This window comes from Manis javanica, chromosome 15 (assembly GCF_040802235.1).
Source record: "Manis javanica isolate MJ-LG chromosome 15, MJ_LKY, whole genome shotgun sequence".
Lineage (NCBI taxonomy): Eukaryota > Metazoa > Chordata > Mammalia > Pholidota > Manidae > Manis > Manis javanica.
In genome coordinates, this window is record NC_133170.1 from 66,658,607 (window position 1) to 66,682,138 (window position 23,532).

The 23,532-nt window shown below is 46.9% G+C and overlaps 1 protein-coding gene across 4 annotated transcripts in view; it reads left to right on the forward strand.

Moving 5' to 3' along the window:
• Nucleotides 1–10,231: 10,231 nt before the first annotated feature.
• Nucleotides 10,232–23,532, forward strand: part of RILPL1 (Rab interacting lysosomal protein like 1) — a 35,089-nt gene continuing 21,788 nt past the window's right edge. For all 4 annotated transcript variants that reach the window (XM_037014151.2, XM_017667778.3, XM_017667780.3 and 1 more), the window contains exons 1-2: nucleotides 10,232–10,543; nucleotides 17,562–17,712. In XM_037014151.2, the coding sequence (XP_036870046.2) occupies nucleotides 10,235–10,543; nucleotides 17,562–17,712 (460 nt within the window). In that variant the 5' untranslated portion in view covers nucleotides 10,232–10,234. The remainder of the gene's footprint in view (nucleotides 10,544–17,561; nucleotides 17,713–23,532) is intronic.

Consider the following 23,532-nt stretch of genomic DNA (forward strand, 5'->3'; position numbering starts at 1 on the left):
CTCAGCAGACTGTCAGGTCAGGCCCATCCCTGACCAAACACTGTCGCCCCCAGGTTGACAGAGCTGATTACTCAAGCCTCGGTTTCTCCTTCGTTGGAACGAGGGAGTGGGGCAGGATGAGGGGTGCCTGAGGAAGATCAGAAAAGGTGGATCTGGGTGAGCAAAACAGCACCTGTACCCTCTGTACTGGCTGGACTATGAGCTCCTTGAGGGCAGGCATGTCTATCCTAATTTATCTTTGGTTCCTAGAGCCCCACCTGGCACACAAAAGGAACTCAGTGGCTGTAAGCTTCCTGACTGGACAAATCCTTTTTACCTTTTCCCTCCCACGCTCTTCTGGAGCTTGGTTCATCTCCCAGAAACAAGGAGTTCTGTGAGGACTTAAAGCTTCCCACAAAGTGATCTGAGTTTTCACAGGAAAGTACTGTTCTACCACAGGCAACACAACAGGGAAGGTGGAAACAAGAAAGTCCCAAAAGGTTGTCCATCCATACAGTGGAATATGAATCAGCCATACAAAGGAATGAACCCTGACATATGCTCCAACATGGATGAATCTTAAGAACATTGTGCTAAGTGAAACCAGACACAAAAGGCCACGTACTGTGTGATTCCCTGTATATGAAATGTCCAAAATAGGCAATGCCACAGAGATAGGAGATTAAGGGTTACCTCGGGCTGTGGTGGGAGGTATGGGCAAAATGGGGAGTAACTGCTACTGGGATTTCCTTTCGGAGAGATGAAAATATTCTGGAACTAGATGGTGGGGGTGATTGCACATATCTGTGAATATACTAAAAACCACTGAATTGTATCCTTTAAATGTGTGGATTTTATGACATCTGAACAATAATATCTCAATAAAGCTGTTTAAAATAAGCAAACAGAGAAGAGGTATTAACTTTAACCATCAGAGTGTAGCCCAGAAACAGCCAGGTCAGCACCTCAGAGTAAGACAGCAGAAAGGTCAGTCAGGAGAGGGCTGTGTCTCTGAGATTCAGTAACGTGCCAAAGCTGGTTTGTTTTTCCTAGACTGTATTTCCACTGTGAATACCAAACAGCTGTCGTGGCTTTGAAAAAGAGAAGCGCAGCACCTGACATCCAGAAGCTGGCCTGGTACTAGCAGCTGTCCTTGGTGTTCTCCCGTTGACGTGACAGTTTCACAAAACATCGCCGTCCGACAGGGACACTCTGACTGACACAAGACAAAACTGAAATGTGGGCCAGGCCACAAAGTACCAAAAACATCTCCTGCTCTTGACTAGCATGAGTAATGGCTGCTTCTTTACCAGTTGCGGCCTCAGCCTTGCTCTCGTCTGCCCTCCATGTGGACATGACCTATTCAGAGCCCCAGTCCTAGAATTATCCCTGCCTCCTGACAACACCCACTCTAGAGCAAACTCCAAGATCCCTAATCTCCCCCAGAATAGCCCAGTCAAAGCCCAAATTCTGTCATCTTACTCTTCCTAACACCCCAGCATCGTCTTACTGAATCACCCCATGGTTCCTGGGAGTATGTTCTCCCTCCTGCAATAGTAAGCCCAGCTGACCTAAGTACCAGTGTGTTCTGGTGGTCGTTGGCTGGAGGACATGACTGCTTCTAACACCCACTTTTGTATAGCTCTTTGGTACCAAAGGCAGCTCAAAGAGCACAGAGGCCAACTGTGTGCTCTTGGGCCATGACAGACCTGGGTTGAACCTCAGCCCAGAAGCTTACAGTGTGACCTGTGGCAAGTTAATTTACCTCTCTGAGACTTGGTTTCCTCAGCTATGAAATCTCATCATGCTTCTGCTCAAAAGTTCTGCAGTGGCTCCCAAGCTCATTCAGAATCAAGTCCATACAGCTTACCTTCTCTGGACCCCCCCTCCTCTCCTCTCTGGCCGTCTCTTCCCACACATTCTCTCTTAGCCCTATTCAAACCCACAGATGCTCTTGCTAGCCCTCCACACCAGCTCCTGATTCCTGGGCTCTGCACTTCCCGTTCCCTCTGCATGGAACCACCTCCGCCCAGGTCTCCTCATGGCTCACTCCCTCACTATATGCCCCGCTCTGCTCCAGTGTCGCCTCTTGAAGGAAAAGCCCCACAGTACTGTCACCCTCTAAGCCAGTAGTTCTCAAACTTGGGTGAGCTGCCGAGTCACCCACGGACATTAGTAAAATTTACCCAGGTCAAATTACAAAGGGCCAAGCCCATTCTCCTTCACTGGTGGGAATGTAATGGCACAACCACTTAGGAAAAGTTTGGCAGTTTCTCCAAAAGTTAAACTTACTGTACATCCTGGGCATTGCACTTCTAGGCATTTACCCGAAAGAATGAAATGCACATGTCCATACAAAGACATGAACATAAATGTTCAAAGTACTTGCATGAAGCAAAAACTAGAAATGACCCAAATGTTCAACAAAAGGTGAATGGATAAACAAATCATGGTATATCTATCCAGGGGGACGTTACCCAATGATAAAAAAGAATGAGCTATTTATACACACAACAATTTTTTTTTTACGTCAGATGTTTATTTTCTTTTTTTGTTTTTGAGAGGGCATTTCTCATATTTATTGATCAAATGGTTGTTAACAACAATAAAATTCTGTATAGGGGACTCAATGCACAATCATTAATCAACCCCAATCTAGTTCTCAACAACCTCCAATCTTCTGAAGCATAACGAACAAGTTCTTACATGGTGAACAAATTCTTACATAGTGAATAAGTTCTTACACGGTGAACAGTGCAAGGGCAGTCATCACAGAAACTTTTGGTTTTGATCACGCATTATGAACTATAAACAATCAGGTAAAATATGAATATTCGTTTGATTTTTATACTTGACTTATATATACACACAGCAATTTGAAATGAATCTTAAAATAATTATATGGAGGGAAAGAAGCCAGACCCTTAAAAAGTTGATTCAGCTCATTTCCTGTTTGGGGTGATTTTGAGTAAAACTGCTATGGATATTCTTTTTTCTGTTGGTCGTAAACCTGGGAGTAGAATTACTGGGTCACAGGCTTTGTATCAGGGTTCTGACCTTAGCAAGCTTGAAAACTGGAAAAGTGCTAATGGAGTTGAAATGTATAAAAATAAGGGCTAGATCCTCCCCCACAGCGCCCAAAGAACAATGGAAAATCATGAAAAGGATTTAAGTGAGAAAATGGCATGGAAAAAGTTGCATTCCAGAAAGCTGCGTGGCTGCAGGGTGGAACCACCAGCACATAGAACACACGGACCAGGGTGGGGCTCTGCTGGCCCCGGTGGTGCGCTGCAGCCTTCCTCCTTACTGCCTAATTTATAGGCGGGACTGGAGTTGCTGGGCACATGAGGATATGACATGTTTTAGCCACTCACTTCTCATAAAGTTGAAGAACCAATAATCAATGCTGATGTCCCAACAGCCTAAACTGGGAAATAGCGTGAATGTGTATCAACGGAGAAATGATCAGGTAAGTCATAGTACATCCATAAATTAGTAAACTCTACGGTGATTTAAAAGAATGAGGCAAGTGTTATCTAGTAAAAAACGATATCGAGGTAGGTCTATATATGTTGAGCTGGAAACATGATAGTAGGGTATTATTAAGTGAAAAATGCCAATTGCATACTAATATCTATGTCATGCTTCTGTCAACAGTAGTTACCTGGGAATGGAAATAGGATGGAAGGAATCCCATTAAATACATCCATTTGTAAAAGGTTGGATTATTGGTACAGCAGATCCCAAGTTCATCTCACTTGGGAGTTGCAAAGCTCTGAGAGGTGCCACAGACCCCAGCTGCTAACTATTCTGACAGTCTCAGAAGACCACAGGGCCAAAGGCTGCAACCAACTAGAAGGGGTCCACTTAGAAATGGGAGGAGGTTAAGGCCCCAGGTGAAGGAGTAATGGGAAACAGGAAGAAGCAGGCACATTGCTACCCTCTCTCACCTCCATCCTTCTCCCCCTCCCAACACCCCTCGCCATGCTGATGGGCAGTTCTGAGATTCCTGATGGGTAATTCTGAGACTCCATGGCTTCGCACATCCTCCCCAGATACATCCTTGAGACCCAGCAACCAGCTGAGTAGTCTTGTGATGCTGGACCACCTTTGTGTTAATATTCCCCTTGCACTTGCTGCCCCTTCTTCTCTGCCTTCTCTTTTGCCCTGACTCCTGCTCGCCTTCCACTGTCCCCTCCAACAGAGCATTAGCTCATAAACTTTGCCTCAAGCTTTGTTTTTAGGGAACTCATACGAAGGCAATGGGTGATTTTGTACTTTCTGAATATTCTTCCTTACACATTTTCTTTGATTAAGAGGCCAACTATTTAAGTGGATAAGATCCTAGAAGCAGAGAAGTGCTTCCAGATTAATGTAACCTGATAGAAAACCTTCACAGACTGGCATTTTACAGATACTCTCTCTTCAGGTAGAAACAGACATTGAAATTCAGAGTGTGCCCAATGCACTTTAAGGTTGCTAAGGTCTCATCTTCCTCTTTTCTGAGCTGTGTTTTGGGAGTCTGATCAAATCTTCCATATGATGCCTTTGGAGAGAGGGTGACTGTCAAATAGAATCAATGCAGAACAGGCTGTGAGTCTCATGTGATATTTCTGGTATTTAAAGATGTCAGTGATGACATCAAAAATGTCTATGACCATCTCAAGTCTGTCTAAGAAGGAGAAAGAGGAGGAGGAATGAAAAGCCAGGACAGCAACCACAGGAAGTCAGGAGAGTGGCTGCATAGAGGAGAGGGTGTGAGGCCATTTCAGGCTGTCAGCCCTGAGACAAGGCAAGTAAATCAGAGGTGGGCAGGGGACTACTCAGACTCCGGAAAAACGGGGGTGCTCATAATAGAGTCTCTTAGCTTCACAAAGGGTGGCTCTAACAAAAATACCTTGGACCGAGTCCATAAACAGCAGGAATTTATTTCTCTCAATTCTGGAGGCTGGAAGTCCAAGATCAAGGCACTGGCAGGTTTGATGTCGAGTGAGAGCCCTCTGCCTGGGTCATGGATAATGGTCTTCTAGCTGGGTCCCCGTAAGGTGGAAGGGGGAGGGAGAGCTCTGTGGGGTCTCGTATAAGGGCACTAATCCCATTCACAGGGGCTCTGCCCTCATGACCTCCTCACCTCCCAGAGGTCCTACCCCTAACACCACCTCCTCAGAGGATAGGAATCCAGCCTATGAATTTGGGAGGACACAGACCTTCTGTCCATTGCGTAGTGTCTGGCAACAGCCCAGGGAGCTACATTCAAGTAACCCACAGTTGCCTCTGAAGCCCTAGGGTGGTTTCTCAGGCCCATGCGGCTTGATTTTCCAGGAAGCATGACTTCTCCCACACAATCACTGCTTCTCTCTGCCACGTGTCCAGCCCAGCTGGCTAGCGGCTCGGCTCGCAGAATGAGGAAACATCTCCCATCTGCCTGCAGCTCTCTCTCCTAATCCTAACTGTGGGTGGTCCGGCACTCACTCACCCTCCATCCCCTCTCCAGATCTTCCAGTCCTATTGGTGGCATCAAATCACTCTCGTTTCACCCATCACTGAAGCAAGACTTGGGATGAGCCCAGGCAAGCTTATACTTTGCCCACAGTGTGTATTTAAAAACAAAAATCTTTATTATGAAAATTGGCTAGTATTACAAAAGGAGGAAGAATGGCATAATGAGCCTCCAGGTACCCAGAGCCCACTTCAACAATAATTAACCAAACAGCTGCTCCTCCTTTCATCTGTATTCCCAATCATCCTACCCTCCCAGAGGGTTATTTTCAAACAATTCACATTATATAATTTTACTCACAAATAGTCCAACAGGCCCATAGTCTTTGAATAGTTGTTCTACCTTGTTGCAAGGGGAGGTTGAGTGCTACCAGTGGAACTGGTGGATAAAGAGGCCTCTGAGTGGGGTGACCTTTAAAACCCTTTCTAGTGTTTCCCAGCAGTTTAACTCTGGCCCACATTTGCATGCCCTTCTTAACAAGTCATGCATTGTTTTCTATTCAGCATCTGAACTCCCTTTCCAAGTTTGGGCAGTTCATTCCTGTGTAACACTTGGCGAAAGCAGAGTTCTAGTCCTTCTAGGGAAGCTGAAAAAGTTAAACCCTTGCTTTCCCCAATCACGGGTATAGGCTATAAGACAAGCTCACCGAATTGGATGCTCTCACCAGGGATCTGAGTTTGGAATAGAAACACCATGGTACCCAGAAGACCTAAAGAAGACCCATGTGGCTGGTGCTGGGGGAGTTAGAAGCTTCAGTGTGAGATGAGGATGAAGAGGTAGGTACACACAGGTTAGGCTATGAAAGTTCACATTCGTCATACATAGTAAGAACTTTGGATTTTATTGTAACTTGGGAATTTTATTGTAACTTTACAATTTCATTGTTAATTGACACGTGGCATGATAAAATATGTGTGCTTATGAAGATTACTCGCTGCTATGTAGAAAATAGATTAGAAGGAAGAAGAGATGAAGCAGATAAACCAGTTAGAAGCTTACTGTAGCCTTTTGGAGGGGAAATAATAGTAAGTGAGGCTAGGGTAGCAGCAGAGAGGTAGAGAAAAGAGGAAGAAATAGATATTTTAGAGGTAGAACTGATGGGATTTGGTGGCCCTAAATCCTAAATCCTAATTCCTCTAATAGCCCCTCATGCCAGGCATCATTGTTGATCCCAAGATGTCATGTTCTGAATAGAATGCTTCAGTGATAACCAAAACCACAAATGTAATAGTAACGACAATAATAGCAATAGTGAACATTAATGTACCTCTTCCTATGTACCAGCCTCTGTTCTAAACATCTTACCCATTTAATCCCCACAAAAGTCCTGGAGGGAGGTATAATTGAGATTATTCCCATTTTACAGCTGAAAAAGCTGAGACAAAGAAAACTGCAATGATTTGTCAGAGGTCATATAACATCATCTACTGCATCAGATATGAACTTGGCCCCACAGCCACTTTCTTGGGACAGCTTTGCCCTCTGGGCAGCAGAGATGTACTGAGAGTCTCCTAAGCTGGGCACTCAGAATTTATACCTTCATTCACAAGGCACCCAACTGGTGCTCCCTCCCTCCCAGCTGTGGGGGACCCTAAGCAAGTTACTTAACCTCCCCTGGTGGGTCAAATGGTGCCATCCCACCCAAACATCCAAAAGATATTTCCACATCCTAATCCTTGGAACCTGTGAACATGACCTGATTTGAAAAAAGGGTCTTTGCAGATGGGATTAAGTTAGGGATCTTGAGATCCCTGAAGAGAAGTTCACATGAAGACAGAAGCAGACACCGGAGGGATGTAGCCACTAGCTAAGTACACCAGAGCTGAAAAGACAGGAAGGAACCTCCCGTGGAGCCTTCAAGGGAGCACTACCCTACTGACCCCTTGATCTCAGAGATCTGGCCTCCAGAGCAGTTGGAGAATAAATTTCCATTGTTTGAAGTCACCAAGTGTCTAGCAATTTGTTACTGAAGCTACAGGAAGCTAATGCCCCTCCCTGGTCCTCACTGTTCTTGATTTAGGATGGGGATAGACATGTGTGCACCTCATTGGGTTGCTGTGCACAAATCGGATCCTGGTTGTAGCATTTACCAAGTTGCCTGGCCTTGGGCAAGTTATTTGCCCTCTCTGTGCCTCAGTTTTCCCAACTGTAAAACAGAGATAACAATAGTTCTTAGATGTTGTTAGGCAGCAGTTCTCAAACTTTTTGGTCTCAGAAACCCTTTTCCGAGACCACTCTTAAAAACTATTGAGGACCTAAAGAGATTTTGTTGGGTGGGTTATATCTGTGGATATCTACTGTAACTAGAAATTTAAACTAAGGTGTTTTTTTTTAAGTTCCCTCTTGTATATATAAACATACTGTTATTTCTGAGGAATTTTAAGGGACTCTCAAACTCTCAGCCCAAGCGATTACATTAATATTAATAGGAAATTTATATTCTCAATCAGGTTTTTGTACGTGTATGATTTTTTAACAAGTCCCTTCCTCTCTCTGAGCTGTAAAACTAGGTTGTTGAACTTGATGATATCAAAGGTAAACTGAGGTGTTTTTTAAATGATTAAAAAACAGATGCATTACATTTTTTTAAAAGTTAAAAATTTTTATTATCAAACGTACATCACAGTGGTTAAACAGACCCCTCCCCCTCTCCCGCTGCCTACTCCCCTCCCCCTTGGTAACCACTAGTCCCTTCTCCGTCTCTATGAGTCTAATGCTGTTTTGTTCCTTCTGTTTTGCTTTGTTTTTACATTCCACAAATAAGTGAAATCATATGGTATTTCTTTTTCTCCACCTGGTTTATTTCACTGAGCATAATATCCTCTAGATCCATCCACGTTGTTGCAAATGGCAGGATTTCTTTTCTTTTTATGGCTGAATAATATTCCATTGCAAATGTATTACATTTTAACATGAATATTTTTAATGAAAAGTAACTCTATGCTCTAAAACGAAGTACTTAGAAGTGCCATTTGTTTTATATTTTTGCAAACTCCTTAATGTCTAGTTCACCATTATAAGAAAGCTGGATCCTCAAATAATCTGCTCCTGCCTGTTCAATCTGTTGTGATACGCTGTTTTATGTCAAGCATAGGAAGAACACCTGGCGTCACACTGATACATAGCTGGCAAGAGGGGGAACCTCACAGAGACCCTTTGCATATTGGGGAACCCCAGTGCTCCTCCGGCCACACTTTGAGAACCAATGGAGTAAGGATTAAATGAAATACTTTAAAGCACTTAGAATGCATAGCATATAGTAAGCGATATATATCAAATATAAAACAGATGTTCAACACATTTTAACCTTTTTTTTTAAGTTTTAATCAGTATGTGCCAGGTTGGTGTGAGCTTTACGGCTACAAGGGCGTTAAGGTTTTTTCATTCCTTCAAGCTGATCGCAGTCTAATGGGGGAGGCACATTTGTAACCACATCGTTAAAACTCGTATGCTAAGTAAGAGCAGCTTTAAGGGAGAAGACGGACGTGCGAATGCAGAGGAGGGTCCTTCACCTATGCGTTGGAGGGTGGTAAGGGTAGGGGGATGGTGGGTTCAGGCAAGGCTGGTGTGGGTGGGCGAGGGGTACGCGACCGGAATCTGATGGACTAGTACATTTAGCCAGGTCAAAAGGACAGGATGCTTGGGACAAGGAAACTCGTGGTGCTGAGACTCAGGCCCGGGCCTCGCCTCCTCTGTGAAGTAGTGTTTATGTTTCAGGAGCCGCTAATGGACCTGGTTCGTCGGGTGGGGCGGCTTCGGGGACAGAGGCCCCCTCGGCCTTCTGCCTCGATGCTGGTCACCTCCACCCGAGCGCAGGGCCCGGCGCCGCCAGCTACGCCTGTGACTGGATCTGCGGGCTGGGGTTCCCTCCTTTCTCCCCAGTATGGGCCCCATCCCGGAGCCCACCTCGTGACTCCTCCAGTTCTCTCCACCGCAGGGGCCGCCCCGCAACGCTGCTACTCGTCCGGAGAGACAAGCGTCCCCGGCGTCTCCGCCCCTCTCCTCCAGGCTAGTCTCGACCCCTCCCGGCGCGACAGGGAGAGGAGGAGCCAGCACCGGGCCGGAGCTTGGGCAGCGCGTCGGGCCGCGCTGGGGTCTCCGGCGGGTGGGCAGGCGAGACGCCAGCGGGTGGAGAGCGGCCAGGGGCCGCCAAAGCGGAAGGTCGGAGCGTAGCGCCTGCGGGGACCCCAAGGCGCCCTCGGGCGGCGGAAGCCGGGCGCGCCCCTCGCCAGGCCGGGATCGGGGCGGGGCGCGCGGCATCCCGGGGGGGTGGGGGGGAGTCACCGGGCCTCGCCGCCTCCAAAGTTTCCCGGAGGAGTCGCGGCCGCCCTTCCTTCCCAGGCTCCGGCCGTGGGGGCGACCTGCGGGTACGGACTGTTTCCGAGGGCAGCGGGGCCCCCTCTCCAGGCCGGCCCCGCGCCTCCATCGCGCCCAACTCGGATTCCAACTTGGGAGGCGCCGCGGGCCTGCGCACGCGCGCCTTCCTCGCCACCACCTCCTCCTCTTCCCATCGGGAGCAGGCTCCGGGCAGACCGGGCGCCCAGACCCGCGCCCGGCGCCCCGACCTCCAGCAGCGGCCCGCCGCCTCCGCGCATGCCGACGCCGGCCGCTCGCCCGGTGCGCCCTCGCCGGTGGGCCAGCTGAACGCGGGCCGGCGACGGTGCGAGGTGGGCCCTGCCCGGCGCTGCCCTCGACAGCGGCAAGTTTGGGAGTTGCACTAGTTTGCAGGGTGCGGGAAAGGCCGGGCGGGGGGCCATGGAGGAGGACAGTGGGTCTTCGCCCGCGACCGAGTCGGCGCTGGAGAAGAACGTGGCGGAGCTGACCGTCATGGACGTGTACGACATCGCGTCGCTCGTGGGCCACGAGTTCGAGCGGGTCATAGACCAGCACGGTTGCGAGGCCATCGCGCGCCTTATGCCCAAGGTCGTGCGCGTCCTGGAGATCCTAGAGGTGCTGGTCAGCCGCCACCACGTCGCTCCCGAGCTAGACGAGCTGCGCCTCGAGCTGGACCGTCTGCGCCTGGAGAGGATGGACCGCATCGAGAAGGAGCGCAAACACCAGAAGGTGGGCAGTGGCCTCAGTCTGCCCCTGTGGGCAGTGGGACCGCTGGGAGCTAAGGGCTCTTCAGCACCGGGCAGCTAGCTGTAGGAACACACATACGTATGTACAGGGATTAGACGAAAGGAGACCCGACTTGAATGAGAGGGGGGCAAGGAGGCCCTGACCCTCTTTTGCCCTTTTTTGGCACATACCACGGAAATTAAGGGCAGTTCTTTGGAGTCAGGTCTGATTCAAATCCCACCGTTACCATTCAATAGCTGTGTGACCTTGGGTAAGTTACTTAATCTCTCTGTGCTTTTGTTTCCTCATACATCATGTGGTAATAGTAATAGGACCCACTTTACAAGAATTAAATGGGATATTATCTAAAGTGTTTAATCTCATTCTTTTCCAGCCCCCTGCCCTTCAGTGTTACCCAAGAAGCCACTCTAGGCCTTACCCTAGAACTCCCCCAGAGCAAAGGGGATGTGACTCCAGCCACTGAGCTTAGTGATCTGCCATCTCTGGGTTCCTATTTGCATATTGCTTCTCGGAGTTCCCTCGCTTATTGACCTGAGGTGCTTTCACCTTGATTTTAGCTTTAATCACCACAGAACTCTGTGAGGTAGGAATTACTACCTTCATTTTACAGACGTAGAAACTGAGGGCCAGAGTTGGGGGGTGGGAGGGGAGGTAGGATTTGTCCTAAGTTAGTGCTGAGAGAGAGAGTCCAACCCCAGTGGAGCTGATGCTAGTACCTCTTCCCCACCCTATTTGAATTGGGGGAAGATGATTTGGGGCAGCTTTAAGGCTAAACCTCTGCCCTGTGAACAAGAATCCCTCTGGGCTCATGAATCAGGGCCTCCCCACTGGGCTGGGCGTCCAGATGAGGTGTCTGGAGAAAAGGAAGTGGGAGCTGTGTGGTTTCCTGCCCCAACCTCAGCCCGGGGATGCTCCTGTCAGACCCTTCCGACTGAGAATGAGAGGAAACAACAAACGCCTTTCTTTGGAGAATCAGGGTGCCTGAGCCAGCTCTGGCTTGCTGTGTGGCCTCAGGAAATACCGTTGGCCTCTCTGAACCTCCCTGGCAGGCCATCACCTATTGTGTACTTTGAGGTCCTTCTTGCTTTCAAGGCTGTGTATGCAATCTTAACCTGAAGGATGGTTAAGAGCACTAGTGTTTACAAGGTTAGATGGTTTGTCCTCATAGGTGCTGTGCCCTGGGGTCAGAAAGGAAACTGAGCATTAGGCAGCATTTCCAGGATCCCACTGAGAGCCTGACAGTGCCCCAGCCCTGTAATTAATCTCAGTCCTCCCAGGAGCAGGGACTTTGGCGCTAGATAGCCTGGTCTCAACCTTACCATTCACAGGCTGTGTAATCTTGGCCAGTCACCTCACCTCTCTGTGCCTCTGTTTCCTCAGCTGAAAATGGAGAGAATAATAGTACAATTTAATTGGGCTGTGGTGAAAATTATGGTTCATATGTAGAAAGTGCTCAGGACAGCACCTGACCCACTATGAGGATAACTGTTGTCTTTAGGCCTGGAAAGGTATTCAGTAAGGTGCTCATGGGCTGATATTGGGGACCCCACCCCCATCCCAGGCACCCCTACTCCTACCCCAGATTCCTCCATCTCTCCCAGAGGGTTGGAAATGGAAGGGACCTTTGAAACCTTCTCATACTGCTGCCTCTTATTAACAGGGACTAAGGGGATTAGCCTGGGCTACACAGAAGTCCTGGCACCCATCTCCCTGTCCCTGCAGCAGGTTTGGAGACACCCTTAAGAGCTTTTGGAGGCCACTAGGCCTGGAGTCAGTTGGAATTCCCAGTTGGCTGCACTTGCCACTTTTGGAATGCCGTCGGCCAGGAAGTCGGCTCCAGTGTGTTCACAGCCGGGGCTTATTTCTGAACACTGAAAACCCTCTCTCGTAGATGGGAGGGTAAAACCCCTTTTCCTCCCCCAGCTCCGGTCCCCTTTACTGTACTCTTGGGATTAACAGAGAATCGTCTGGGATTTGATTTGTTGTCTCAAACACTCTTTAAGGTGTTATTTCTGCAGAAAATCTTAGCGTGTCCTTGGTGTTACCGTTTGTTCTTCCTTCCCTCCCTTCATTTCTTCCTGCCTTCCTCAGCTTGGTGTCTTCTCTGTCAACAAACATGGCTCCAGTAAAGCATGCACCTTCTCTTACACCAACTCCTCCTCCCAACAGACCCCACCCCTGAACACAGTTAGATCTGCTCATCAAGCAGACCCAGGCCATAGTCTTTTCATGTTCTACCTGCTTACTCAGTCTGCAACCCTGTTGACAGGCCACAGCATGCAAGGTGCCCTAGTAGGCAACCTGGGCAATACAAAGAAAAGGAAGGCTGGGTCTTCATCTCAGGTGGTTCATGGGTAACTGGGAAAGCAGGAAAAACAAACAAATAGGCTTTAGAAAGTGGTAGCTGAGCAGATATAGTTGCATATAATGTAAATAGCAGATAGTCCTCATTTATTCACCCAACAGATACATTTATTGAGCACCTGCTATGTGCCAAGCACGGTTCTGGGCACTGGGGAAACAGTGGTGACCATAACAGATGAGGTCTTAGCCCTCACATACCTGACTTTCTAGTGTAGTGCTGTTCCATAGAAATATACGTGGCTTGTCACATTAAATAAAGGAAAGGGTGATCTTTTTTTTTGTTTTTGTTTTCATTAATCTACAATTACATGAAGAACATTATGTTTACTAGGTCCCCCCTTCATCAAGTCCCCCCCACATACCCCATTACAGTCACTGTCCATCAGCATAGTAAGATGTAGAATCACTACTTGTCTTCTCTGTGTTGCACAGCCTTCCCCATGCCACCCCTACATTATACATGCTAATCGTAATACCCCCTTTCTTTTTCCCCATCCTTATCCCTCCCTTCCCTCCCATTCTCCCCAGTCCCTTTCCTGGAAAGGGTGATCTTAATAACATATCTTATCAAACCCAGTGTATCCAAAATATTATTTCAACATGTAATGAATGTAAAAAATTATTTTTATTAGGATATAATTGACATAGAACAAACATATTAGTGTTATGTATATAGAACATAATGATGTGGTGTATATTGTGAACTGATAGTTTAGTTACTATCCATCACTACACATAGTTAACAAAAAAGTTATTAATGAGGTATTTTGCATTCTTTTTTTCCTACTATAGCTTTGAAATCTGGTGCTTACTTAACACTCAATGCATGTTTCAGTTCAGACCAGCCCCTTTTCAAGTGTTCAGCAGCCATATGTGGCCTTTGGCTACTCTGTGGGGCTGTGCAATTCTGGTGTGAGGACATAGTTTTAAAAAAAATTCAGCCTGTAATAACTGCCCTCAAGAAAATAAAACAGGGAGATGAGAAAGGGACTGGCCAGGGTGGGGGTCTAATATATAGGCCAGTCAGAAGACAGGAAGACTTCCCTGAGGAGGCGACATTGGTGCTGAGATTTGAATGAAATGCAGGTGCCAGCAGAGAGGTCTAGGGCAGGGCATTCTAGGCAGAACCTGCAACAAGTGCAGAGGCCCTGAGGTAGGAAGGAGCTTGGTGTGTTGAAGAAACACAGAAAGCGCCAGTGTGGCTATAGCAGAGCCAGTAAGGAATAAAGAGGGAGATGATGTCTGGGAGGCGCCAGGGTCTGATTATGCTGGGCCCTGTAGGCCAACGTAAGGAGTTTGAAGACTGTTACTTCTGAGAGATGGCAAAGTAGGTGATCATCGGGAATGACTTTATGGAAGAGCCTTTTCAGCTGGCATCTCTGTGGCAAGATTAAATTCTCCATGCTCAGCTCAGAAGCAAGAACTAGCTCTCCCAGCATCAGGTTTAGTTGATTGAGAAAAAAAACAACAACTGAGGGTTAGAGTCTGAATTTGTCTCCTCTTGCTGCTGTAACATATCATTGCAAATTTATTATCATACTGGATGATAGGACATTTATGGATAATATCAATATGGGTAAGGTTGGAAGCCTTAGGTCTGGAGTCCAGAAGTCAGAAATGGGTCTCACTGGGTTAAAATCAAGGTGTTTGAAGGGCCCCATTCGTTCTGAAGGCCCTAAAGAAGCCAATTCCTTGCCTTTTCCAGTTTCTGGAGGCCACGTGCATGTCTTGTCTTGTGGTTCCATTTTCCATCTTCAAAGCCAGCGGTGTAGCATCTTCAAATCTCTAACTCTGACCTCTGCTTCTGTTGCCACATAGTCTCTAACTTTAATTCTCCTGCCTCCCTTTTTCACTTACAAGGACCCTTGCAATGACATTGGGCTCACCCAGATTATCCAGGAGAATCTCCCTGTCTCAGGATTCTTCACTCAATCACACCTGCCAAGTATCTTTGCCATTGGAGGTCATGTACGATCAGGTTCTAGGCATTAGGATGTGGATGTCTTTGGGGACCATTGTTCTGCCTGCCCCATCCAGTTACACTTGGCCGATACCTGCTGAGGCCCTCTGTGTGTTCAGCCTGTGCCAGGTGGGAGCAGGGAGGACAAGGGTGGGGAGAGCCAGACTGCTTCCAGCCCACACCTGCATGTGGGAAGGTCTCGTGCCCACTCCATCATCCCACGACTTTTGCCCTCTGGCCCTGCCCTTCACCTCCCCTGGTGACCTTGAAACAGCTGTGTGAATATTTGTTATCTCTCATTTCCCCAGTGCAGCAGGCTTCTTGACAAAGGAGGTGGGATTTAGGAACTTATTTGGAAGATGCACGGAGGCCGGCTTGTGCAGTACCATAGGAGGAACAGAAATCAGCAGACACATTGTTAGCCCTTTCTGGGTGCTGGGCACTATTCCAAACATTTATCTATGTTAACCATTGAATCCTCACAACAACACTCAGAGGTAGATGTTACACTGTTTTCCTCATTTCCAAGGCACCCAAAGGTTGGATAACTTCTGTTCCTGGCAATGTGGGTGACATCCACGGGAAGAGCCTCCTCCTGACCTCCCATGCTGACTCCTGCCCTCTTACCTTCGTGCTTCTGGAACTCCTCCTCGGAGAAGCTGACGTCCTTGTGGCAGGAGCTGGAGCTGGTGGAGGACGTGTGGCGAGGGGAAGCACAGGACCTTCTCTTCCAGATCGCACAGCTGCAGGAGGAGAACAAGCAGCTCATGACCAACCTCTCCCACAAGGACGTCAGCTTCTCCGAGGAGGAGTTCCAGAAGCATGAAGGTAAGAGGGCAGGAGTCAGCACGGGAGGTCAGGAGGAGGCTCTTCCCATGGACGTCACCCACATTGCCAGGAACAGAAATGGTCATGGTCCCTGAGCGATGATGCTTCTTAATTTCCAAAGCCTCTTGTCTCATATTATTCTATCACTCTGCCTGAGAAAACTGTAGCCTGATTTACAGACGCTGAGACTACAAGGTTCATTCAACACATTGCTGTAGATTCCTTGATTTCCTAGGCTCTTTTCTAGTTCTTGTCAATACACATTGAATAAGACAAAGCTTTTGCCTTCATGAGGCTTATGTCCTAGGGTGGAGGAGCTGGATGATAAATATATAAACAAATAGATGGTGACCCATACAGGGAAGATCTAAAATGGGTAGGGGTGATAGAGGTGATTTGGTGGGGACTTCTTAAGATACGGTGATCGGGGCAACTGGGGGAAACAGGATTTAAACACTGTTCTCCAGGCCCCAGTATCCATGCTTTAAATGAGAATTCTGTACAGGCAATAGCAATAATTCTGTCTTTGGTTTATGGCTTCGCAAAAATACCTTTTACTTTTGGCAACAGCTTTATTGAATATAATTCACATACCATACAATGTACCCATTTAAAACATAAAATTCAATGGTTTTTAGTCTGTTCAGAGAGCTTTGCTGTTATCACCAAATTCAAATTTAGAACATTTTCATTACTCTGAAAAGAAAACTCACACCCATTAACAGTCATTCCTCATTTGCCCTTACAACCTCCAGCCCTAGACAATCACCAGTCTTCTGTCTTTATGGATTTACCTATTCTGGATATTTCACATTAATGGACATACAACATGTGGCCTTTTGTGACTGATTGCTTTCACTAAGCACAGCGTTATCAAGGCTCATCCATGGGGTAGCTATGTGTCAGTACCTCATTCCTTTTGTCTGGGTAGACCACATTTTATTCACCCATTCCTCAGTTGATGGACATTTTGGTTGTTTCTACCTTTTGGCTATTCTGAATAATGCTACTGTGAACATTCACATCCATGACTTTGTGTGGACGTGTGTTTTCATTTCTCTTGGGCAGACTCTAGAGTGGACTTGCTGGGTCATGTGGTAACTCTTTAAGTGGAAATGCTAGACTTATCTGCAGTGGCTGCACCATTTTACACACTCATCAGCAATGCCCGGGGGTTCCAATTTCTTCATATCCTTGTCAACACTTGTTATTATTTGTTACTTTGTTTACAGTCATCCACAAAATAATTTTAATAGACTGATTTTGTTTATTTCACATCAACCCTGTGAGCCTTTATGTGCTGGCCCCCAAACTGAGGGAAACTGAGGCTCAGAGTTGTAAAATAAGTTGCCTAAGTGATGCCTGTATCAGACATACAAGGAACTCTGAGACCAAGTGGCTTCTTCAGGATATTTGCAGCCTCTCTCTCCCTTGGAGAGAAGTTTGCCCTGACTGAGGGTCTGTCCGAAGGTCAGGGATGTGACCTTCCCAGAGAGGTTGGAAATGTTAGGGTCCCCTTAGCCTGGGGCTACTCATCTGCTCTCTTTCCTGTCTTGAGAGTTAAAAGGGCAATTCCAGCTCTGTGGTTGTCCTTGATGCAGGTCTTGCCTGGCCAGGTCCCAATAGCATGAATGCAGACCTTGCCCAGAAGAAGGATGCCTACTATTTGTTGCAAAGTTGCCACGTGGGCTAGTGGTGGCCTTGTCTGCTTGCCTGCCAGCTGCCTGGTTCTCATGGAGAAGGGGACGACTGAAAGCCCTGGCAACCCCAAGCTGCTTCCCAGGGTCAGGAGGTGAGGCTGCTGTCCTGGGCAGGCTGTAAGCCCTCACCAGAGCATCCCCTTGGCAGGAGCTGGAGCTGGTGGAGGACGTGTGGCGAGGGGAAGCACAGGACCTTCTCTCCCAGATCGCACAGCTGCAGGAGGAGAACAAGCAGCTCATGACCAACCTCTCCCACAAGGACGTCAGCTTCTCCGAGGAGGAGTTCCAGAAGCACGAAGGTAAGAGGGCAGGAGTCAGCATGGGAGGTCAGGAGGAGGCTCTTCCCATGGACGTCACCCACATTGCCAGGAACAGAAATGGTCATGGTCCCTGAGCGATGGTGCTTCTTAATTTCCAAAGCCTCTTGTCTCATATTGTTCTATCACTCTGCCTGAGAAAACTGTAGCCTGACTTACAGACGCTGGGACTACAAGCTTCATTCAACACATTGCTGTAGATTCCTTGATTTCCTAGGCTCTTTTCTAGTTCCTGGCAAATCACATTGAATAAGACAAAGCTTTTGCCTTCATGAGGCTTATGTCCTAGTGTGGAGGAACTGTGTGATAAATATATAAACAAATAGATGGTGACCCATACAGGGAAGATCTAAAACACGTAGGGGTGATAGAGGTGATTTGATGGGGGCTTCTTAAGATATGGTGATCAGGGAAGGCCTCCTGCCAAGATGAGGCCTAGTTAATTCATGGAGTGAGCCATGCCAAAATCTTGGGAGGGAAGCAAATGCAAAGGTCCTGGGGCATGAGTGTTTACGGAAAACCAAGAAGGCCAGTATAACAGAAGCTAATAGTGGCTGAAGCTGGCTAATGATGAGGTAAGAGGTGTTAGCAGGGGTCGATGACATAGCCCCTTAGAGGTCAAGGTTTAGATTTTATTCTGTGTGTGATTATTCTGAGAAGGGATTTGTTCCCTCTTCTGGGAAGAGATTTGAGACTTCTGTCATAGACACATGTTTAACAATGCACAACCCAAGAGAGTAACCCAGATCTGATTGGCACTGGAGTTGCTCAACCGACATTTATCCTGCAAACACTTATCTGGAACCTTCACTCCAGACCCTGTGCTGGAGAAGCAAAGACAGACAGTGGGGCTTGGTCTGAGTCCTTGTGGGCTGCATCATCTCTGTTCTCCCCTGCAGTTTTCTTCCCAGTCAGAAGCTGCCTTTTGCAGTTTGCCCCAAGGAACCTCAGACCCAATTTAGTCCAGATAACTCCTTGGGTCCCCATACAAGCCCCCTCTTTAGGTCTGATGGATGGGAGATGAACTTGCATGAAGGTCAGCACTTGTGATTACATCATGAGACAAAGGTAGTACACTGATAAGGACTGTAGGAACCAAGAAAAAAAAGGAAATTTTGTTCTAGGTACTTTCATTGGGTTTCCTTTGTTGAGACATAATTCGTGCAGTGGAAACAAAAGTCTTAGTGGTTATAAGCGCTCCAGAGCCAGACTACTGAGGTGTGAGTCCTAACCCACTACTTACTTGCTAAGTGACCTTGATCAAATCACCTGACCTTTGTGGGCCTAACTTGCTCCACAAGTAAAAATGGGAGAAATAACTGGATTTCCCTTATAAGGTTGTTGTGAGGATTAAACGAATTAATACATGTAGACTGCTTAGTGTAGTACCTGGAACATACATTTAGTGTCAGCTACTGTTACAATAAGTTGTTATCTGTCCAACCTATTCATTAAACAGATGAGAAAAACTGAGGCTGAGAGAGGGACAGTGATTGTCCCAAGGTTACACAGCAAGTTGGTGGCAGAGTTAGGACTTGAACCTCAGGTCTGTTTAAATCAGCCCCTGAAGGAAGGCTTGTATCTCTCTGGGACCCCTTGATCTGGGGCCAGCAGAGACATGTGGTTCAGGCCAAGGAGGACATAGGAATTGTGCCCAGCCCATGGATTAGGCCACTGTGATATTCCAGTGTCCAGAGGGCACTGTTTGTAAACCCATTTATGCCTGGAGTGCTTGCTCTGTCCTGGCTCTCTAGACTGCCAGGTTGGAGGCAGAGAAGCATATGCTAGGGCCCGACTCTCCCTTCTGCAATACCAGAAGGGGCAGGTATGAAAGAGCTTGGCTAAATGAAAACTATTTTTTTACTTACAACACTTCTGACACCAGATGTGGGTTTTGGGTTTTTTTTTCTCTACACCAACCAATTTTCCAATTCTTTAGACACCAGCTTTTATGTCCTGTAATATAATTCAATTCTGACATAACCTCTGGGAGTTAGCATCAGATCCCACAGGTTAAGGACTGCCCCACATCAGATGTAGACTGCTTAGTGTAGTACCTGGAACATACACTTAGTGTCAGCTACTGTTACAACAAGTATCAGGTCCCTAGGATGCCCACATTTATGTCCAACTTGGCTACAAAGTCAGAGGTTCCCATAACTCCTCTCAGGTTCAATAATTTGCTAGAATGACTCATAAAATTCATAGAAATGCTTTACTTGCTGTTACCAATTTATAAACGCTACTAAGGCTATAATAAAGTATACAGATGAAGAGGTACACAGGGTGGAGTCTGGAAAGATCCCAAGTGCAAGAATTTCTGTCCCAGTGGATTTGGAGTGTACCACCTCTGTGCATATGGATGTATTCACCAATCCAGAAGCTCTTGAACCCTGTTTAGGGATTGATGGAGGTTCTGTTACCTTGGCATGAATGCTTAAATGATTAAATCATTGGCCATTGGTGATTAACTAGTAATTAATCCCAGCTCCTCTCCTCTCCCCGGAGGTCAGGGGGTAGGGATGAAACTTCCAGCCCTCTAATCATGTGGTTGGTTCCTCAAGCAACCAGCCCCCATCCTGAAGCTATCTAGGGGCTACTAAGAATCACCCTATTAACATAAACTCAGATACAGTTGAATGGGGCTTGTAATGAAGGATAAGACACTTCTCTCACCCCTAACATGCAGGAAATGTAAAGAGTTTTGGGAACTCTGGGTCAAGAACTAGGGTAAAAAAACAAATATATATGTTTCTTATTAGAGTGGCATAATGCTACACACTCTGTCCCTTCAATGAGGGCAAGAAACAAGAGAAAAAAACAGACCAAGTGTCACAAACAGAAAGTACCAAAGAGGTAGACTATTGGATGGGAGATTTAACCTGGTTGTGCCAGAGGTTGTATTAAATGTAAATGGACTAAAAGTTCTAAAAAAGTCAAAGATTGTCAGGCAGGATTAAAAAATCCAGCTACGTGTTGCTTATAAAAGGCATCTCCTATAAAGGTCGAAAATAAAAGGCTGGGAAAAGGTATACCATGTAAACACTAACCCAAAGAAAGCTGGTATAGCTGTATGAATGTAAGACAGAATAGGCAGCAGCATTAAAACAGATCAGAAAGGTCCCTTTACAATGATAGAAAATTCAGCCTGCTAGGAAGATACAATGATTTCCAATTTGTATACACTAAATAATTTAGCCTCAAAATATATAAAGCAAAAGTGAACAGAAATATGACCAGAATAGGCAAATCTATAGGCATAAGAGGCTAGAGGGAACTTAGGGGGACTGATTGCTAATTAAGGTTTTTTTTTTGGAGGGTGATGAAAGTGTAGTTATGGTTGTACAACTTGTGAATATATTAAAAAACCACCAAATTGTACACTTTAAGTATAATAATTTTAAAAGTGGACAGAAATGAAAAGAAATGCATCCACAATCATAGTGGGAGTTTTACATGTCTTTCTTAGTAATGGATAGTCGAAAGCAGAAAAAATAACAGTAAAAATCTAGAATATGATCAGTGGACTAGTAAAGCCAGTACACTATTATACTTCTGCCTGCCCTTCCCCACGTCCATGAAGGGCCCAGCCATGGACCGGGACGCCTCGGTCCTCCCTTACACTGGTTGCGTGTGTGTGCACGCTGCCCCCTGCTGGCTTATCATGAAACAGCCCTCTGGGCGCCACCGGCGATGCACCTCACTGGTATCTCTCGTGGGTCTGGCTCCACAAGGGTTAGCTCTGGGAAGCTTGGGTTCTCGGCTTGGCTGCAGCCCACACCTGAGTGGAGAGACAGGGCAGATGTCAGGTGTGCCTTTCATGGTTATTTTTATTTTGCTTGGGAAACCATGGGAACACATGGACAAAAGCATTTCTTCCGTATGTGAGAGGAGCAGGCATGGGGCAGAGGGTTACACCGTGTGCCAGGCATTGCTTTGGGTGGTGGGGTGAGGCCTCAGGCAAACTGAGGAATTGAGGTGTAGTTGTCTGATTCTGGTGTGGGAGGCAAGGTGGCTGAGTGCGGTGGGGAGTCCGCTCCAAGGGGCCAGCCCTGCATGGGACAGTGTTGCCTTCCTAGCTGTTAATGCCAGGCTTGGTGCTGCCTGTGGTCTTCTTTCTCCCGTCCCTCCCAGAAGTCTCCAGATTAAAAAGCACTTACCTGCCCCATTCTCAGAAACTCGACAGCTGAAGGGCAGTGATAGAAACTACTTGTTAGCACATGTGGAAACGAATTACAGGTTATCACAGCCATTGGACAAGAAGATGGGATGTGGAGCCACGCTCAAAGGCCTGGAAAAAATTTGTGGGCTCTGAACAGACAACTCAGTCACCAGGAGAGGGGGGAAAACTGACCACATAGCCATTTTCTGATGGGCAGCCTGGAATAACACTGCCCCCAAAATAGAAGGTGATATGTTAGAGGCTGCGGGGTAAAGGAGCCCACTGTACAGAGTGGGTTCCTTTCTCCTGTAGGGACACCAGTCTTTGGATTCAGGGCCCACCCTCCTCCAGCATGACTCATCTTAACAAATTGTATCTGCAAAGACCCTATTTTCAAATAAGGTCACACTCTGAGGTTCCAGGTGAACATGATGTTTGCAGGATACTTCGCTGCAGTACACTTGCTGATGACGTGATGACTAGCCTGGGAGAGACAGTAGACAATGGTTGCAAGAGTGTGGGCTTTGGCTAGACTGCCTGAGTTTGCATTGTGCCCTGCACTAGCCAGACGAGCCCTGCAGCCTTGCATAAATTAACTAGCTATTGTTTACCTCAGTTTCTTCGACCGCAAAATGGGGACAACAGGAGACCTAGTTCATAAGGTAGGTATTCTGAGGATAAAATGAGCTAAATACCATTTAGATCAGATTCTTCCAGAAGGAGACCCTGAGACAAGGATTCCTATGCAGGTGACTTATGAAGGGAGCACACCCCCCCCCAGGGGGCTACTGGGGGAGGAGGAAGTAGGACAGGGGAAGGGGAGCCCAGCAAGGGCATGATCTTTGATCTTGCCAAAGTGTGAGCTGTACCTCAGAGTTTCCTGTCCTTAGGCAAGGGGGCTGCAGTTTCATGTGGCCCCAGGTGCCTGGTCAATAGCAAAAACACATTGAAGAGGGATGGGGGTGGACACATGGACCCCAGGGCATCTGAGCACCAGCTTTGTCCCCTATAAGCACTTAGCCCAGCAGGCACTCCATAAATGCTAGCTGTCATCGTCATCCTCCCTCATCCTCACCCCATTCTGGTGACACCTGGTCTGGGGTGCTGAGACCTGGATTGCAGCTCCCAAATGGCCACTAACTAGCAGTGAGATTTTGGGACAAGTGGCTCAGACTTTTCTCATATAGATTAAGAGGTGCGGACAGTATGAGTTTCTGGGTGGTAATTCCTGTTTCGGTCTCTTAAAAACACCCTAACATGTATATTGTAAAAGACAGAAACAAAGCTCAAGAAAACATGGAAATTCCCTTTACCTCATTGTCACTGCACTTGCCAGAGACAAAACCATCCCTTTCTAGGCATTTACACACATATTCCCTGTGTATTTTGTTTTTTATAAGCAAAAGCTGCTACAATGCTGACACTAGCAGCAACTATGTATTTTGTTGTTAAATAAAAAGGATTGTGCTGTTTGGAATGTCATTAGCCTTTTTGGGGTTTTTTTTGTACATGAATTAAAATAATGTGTTTATTGTTTGAGTTGCCCTTTTTTAAAAAATTGACATAAAATTTATGAAATAACATCGGATTAACAGTTTTAGAGGGTACGAGTTCAGTGGCATTTAGTACATAATTTATTT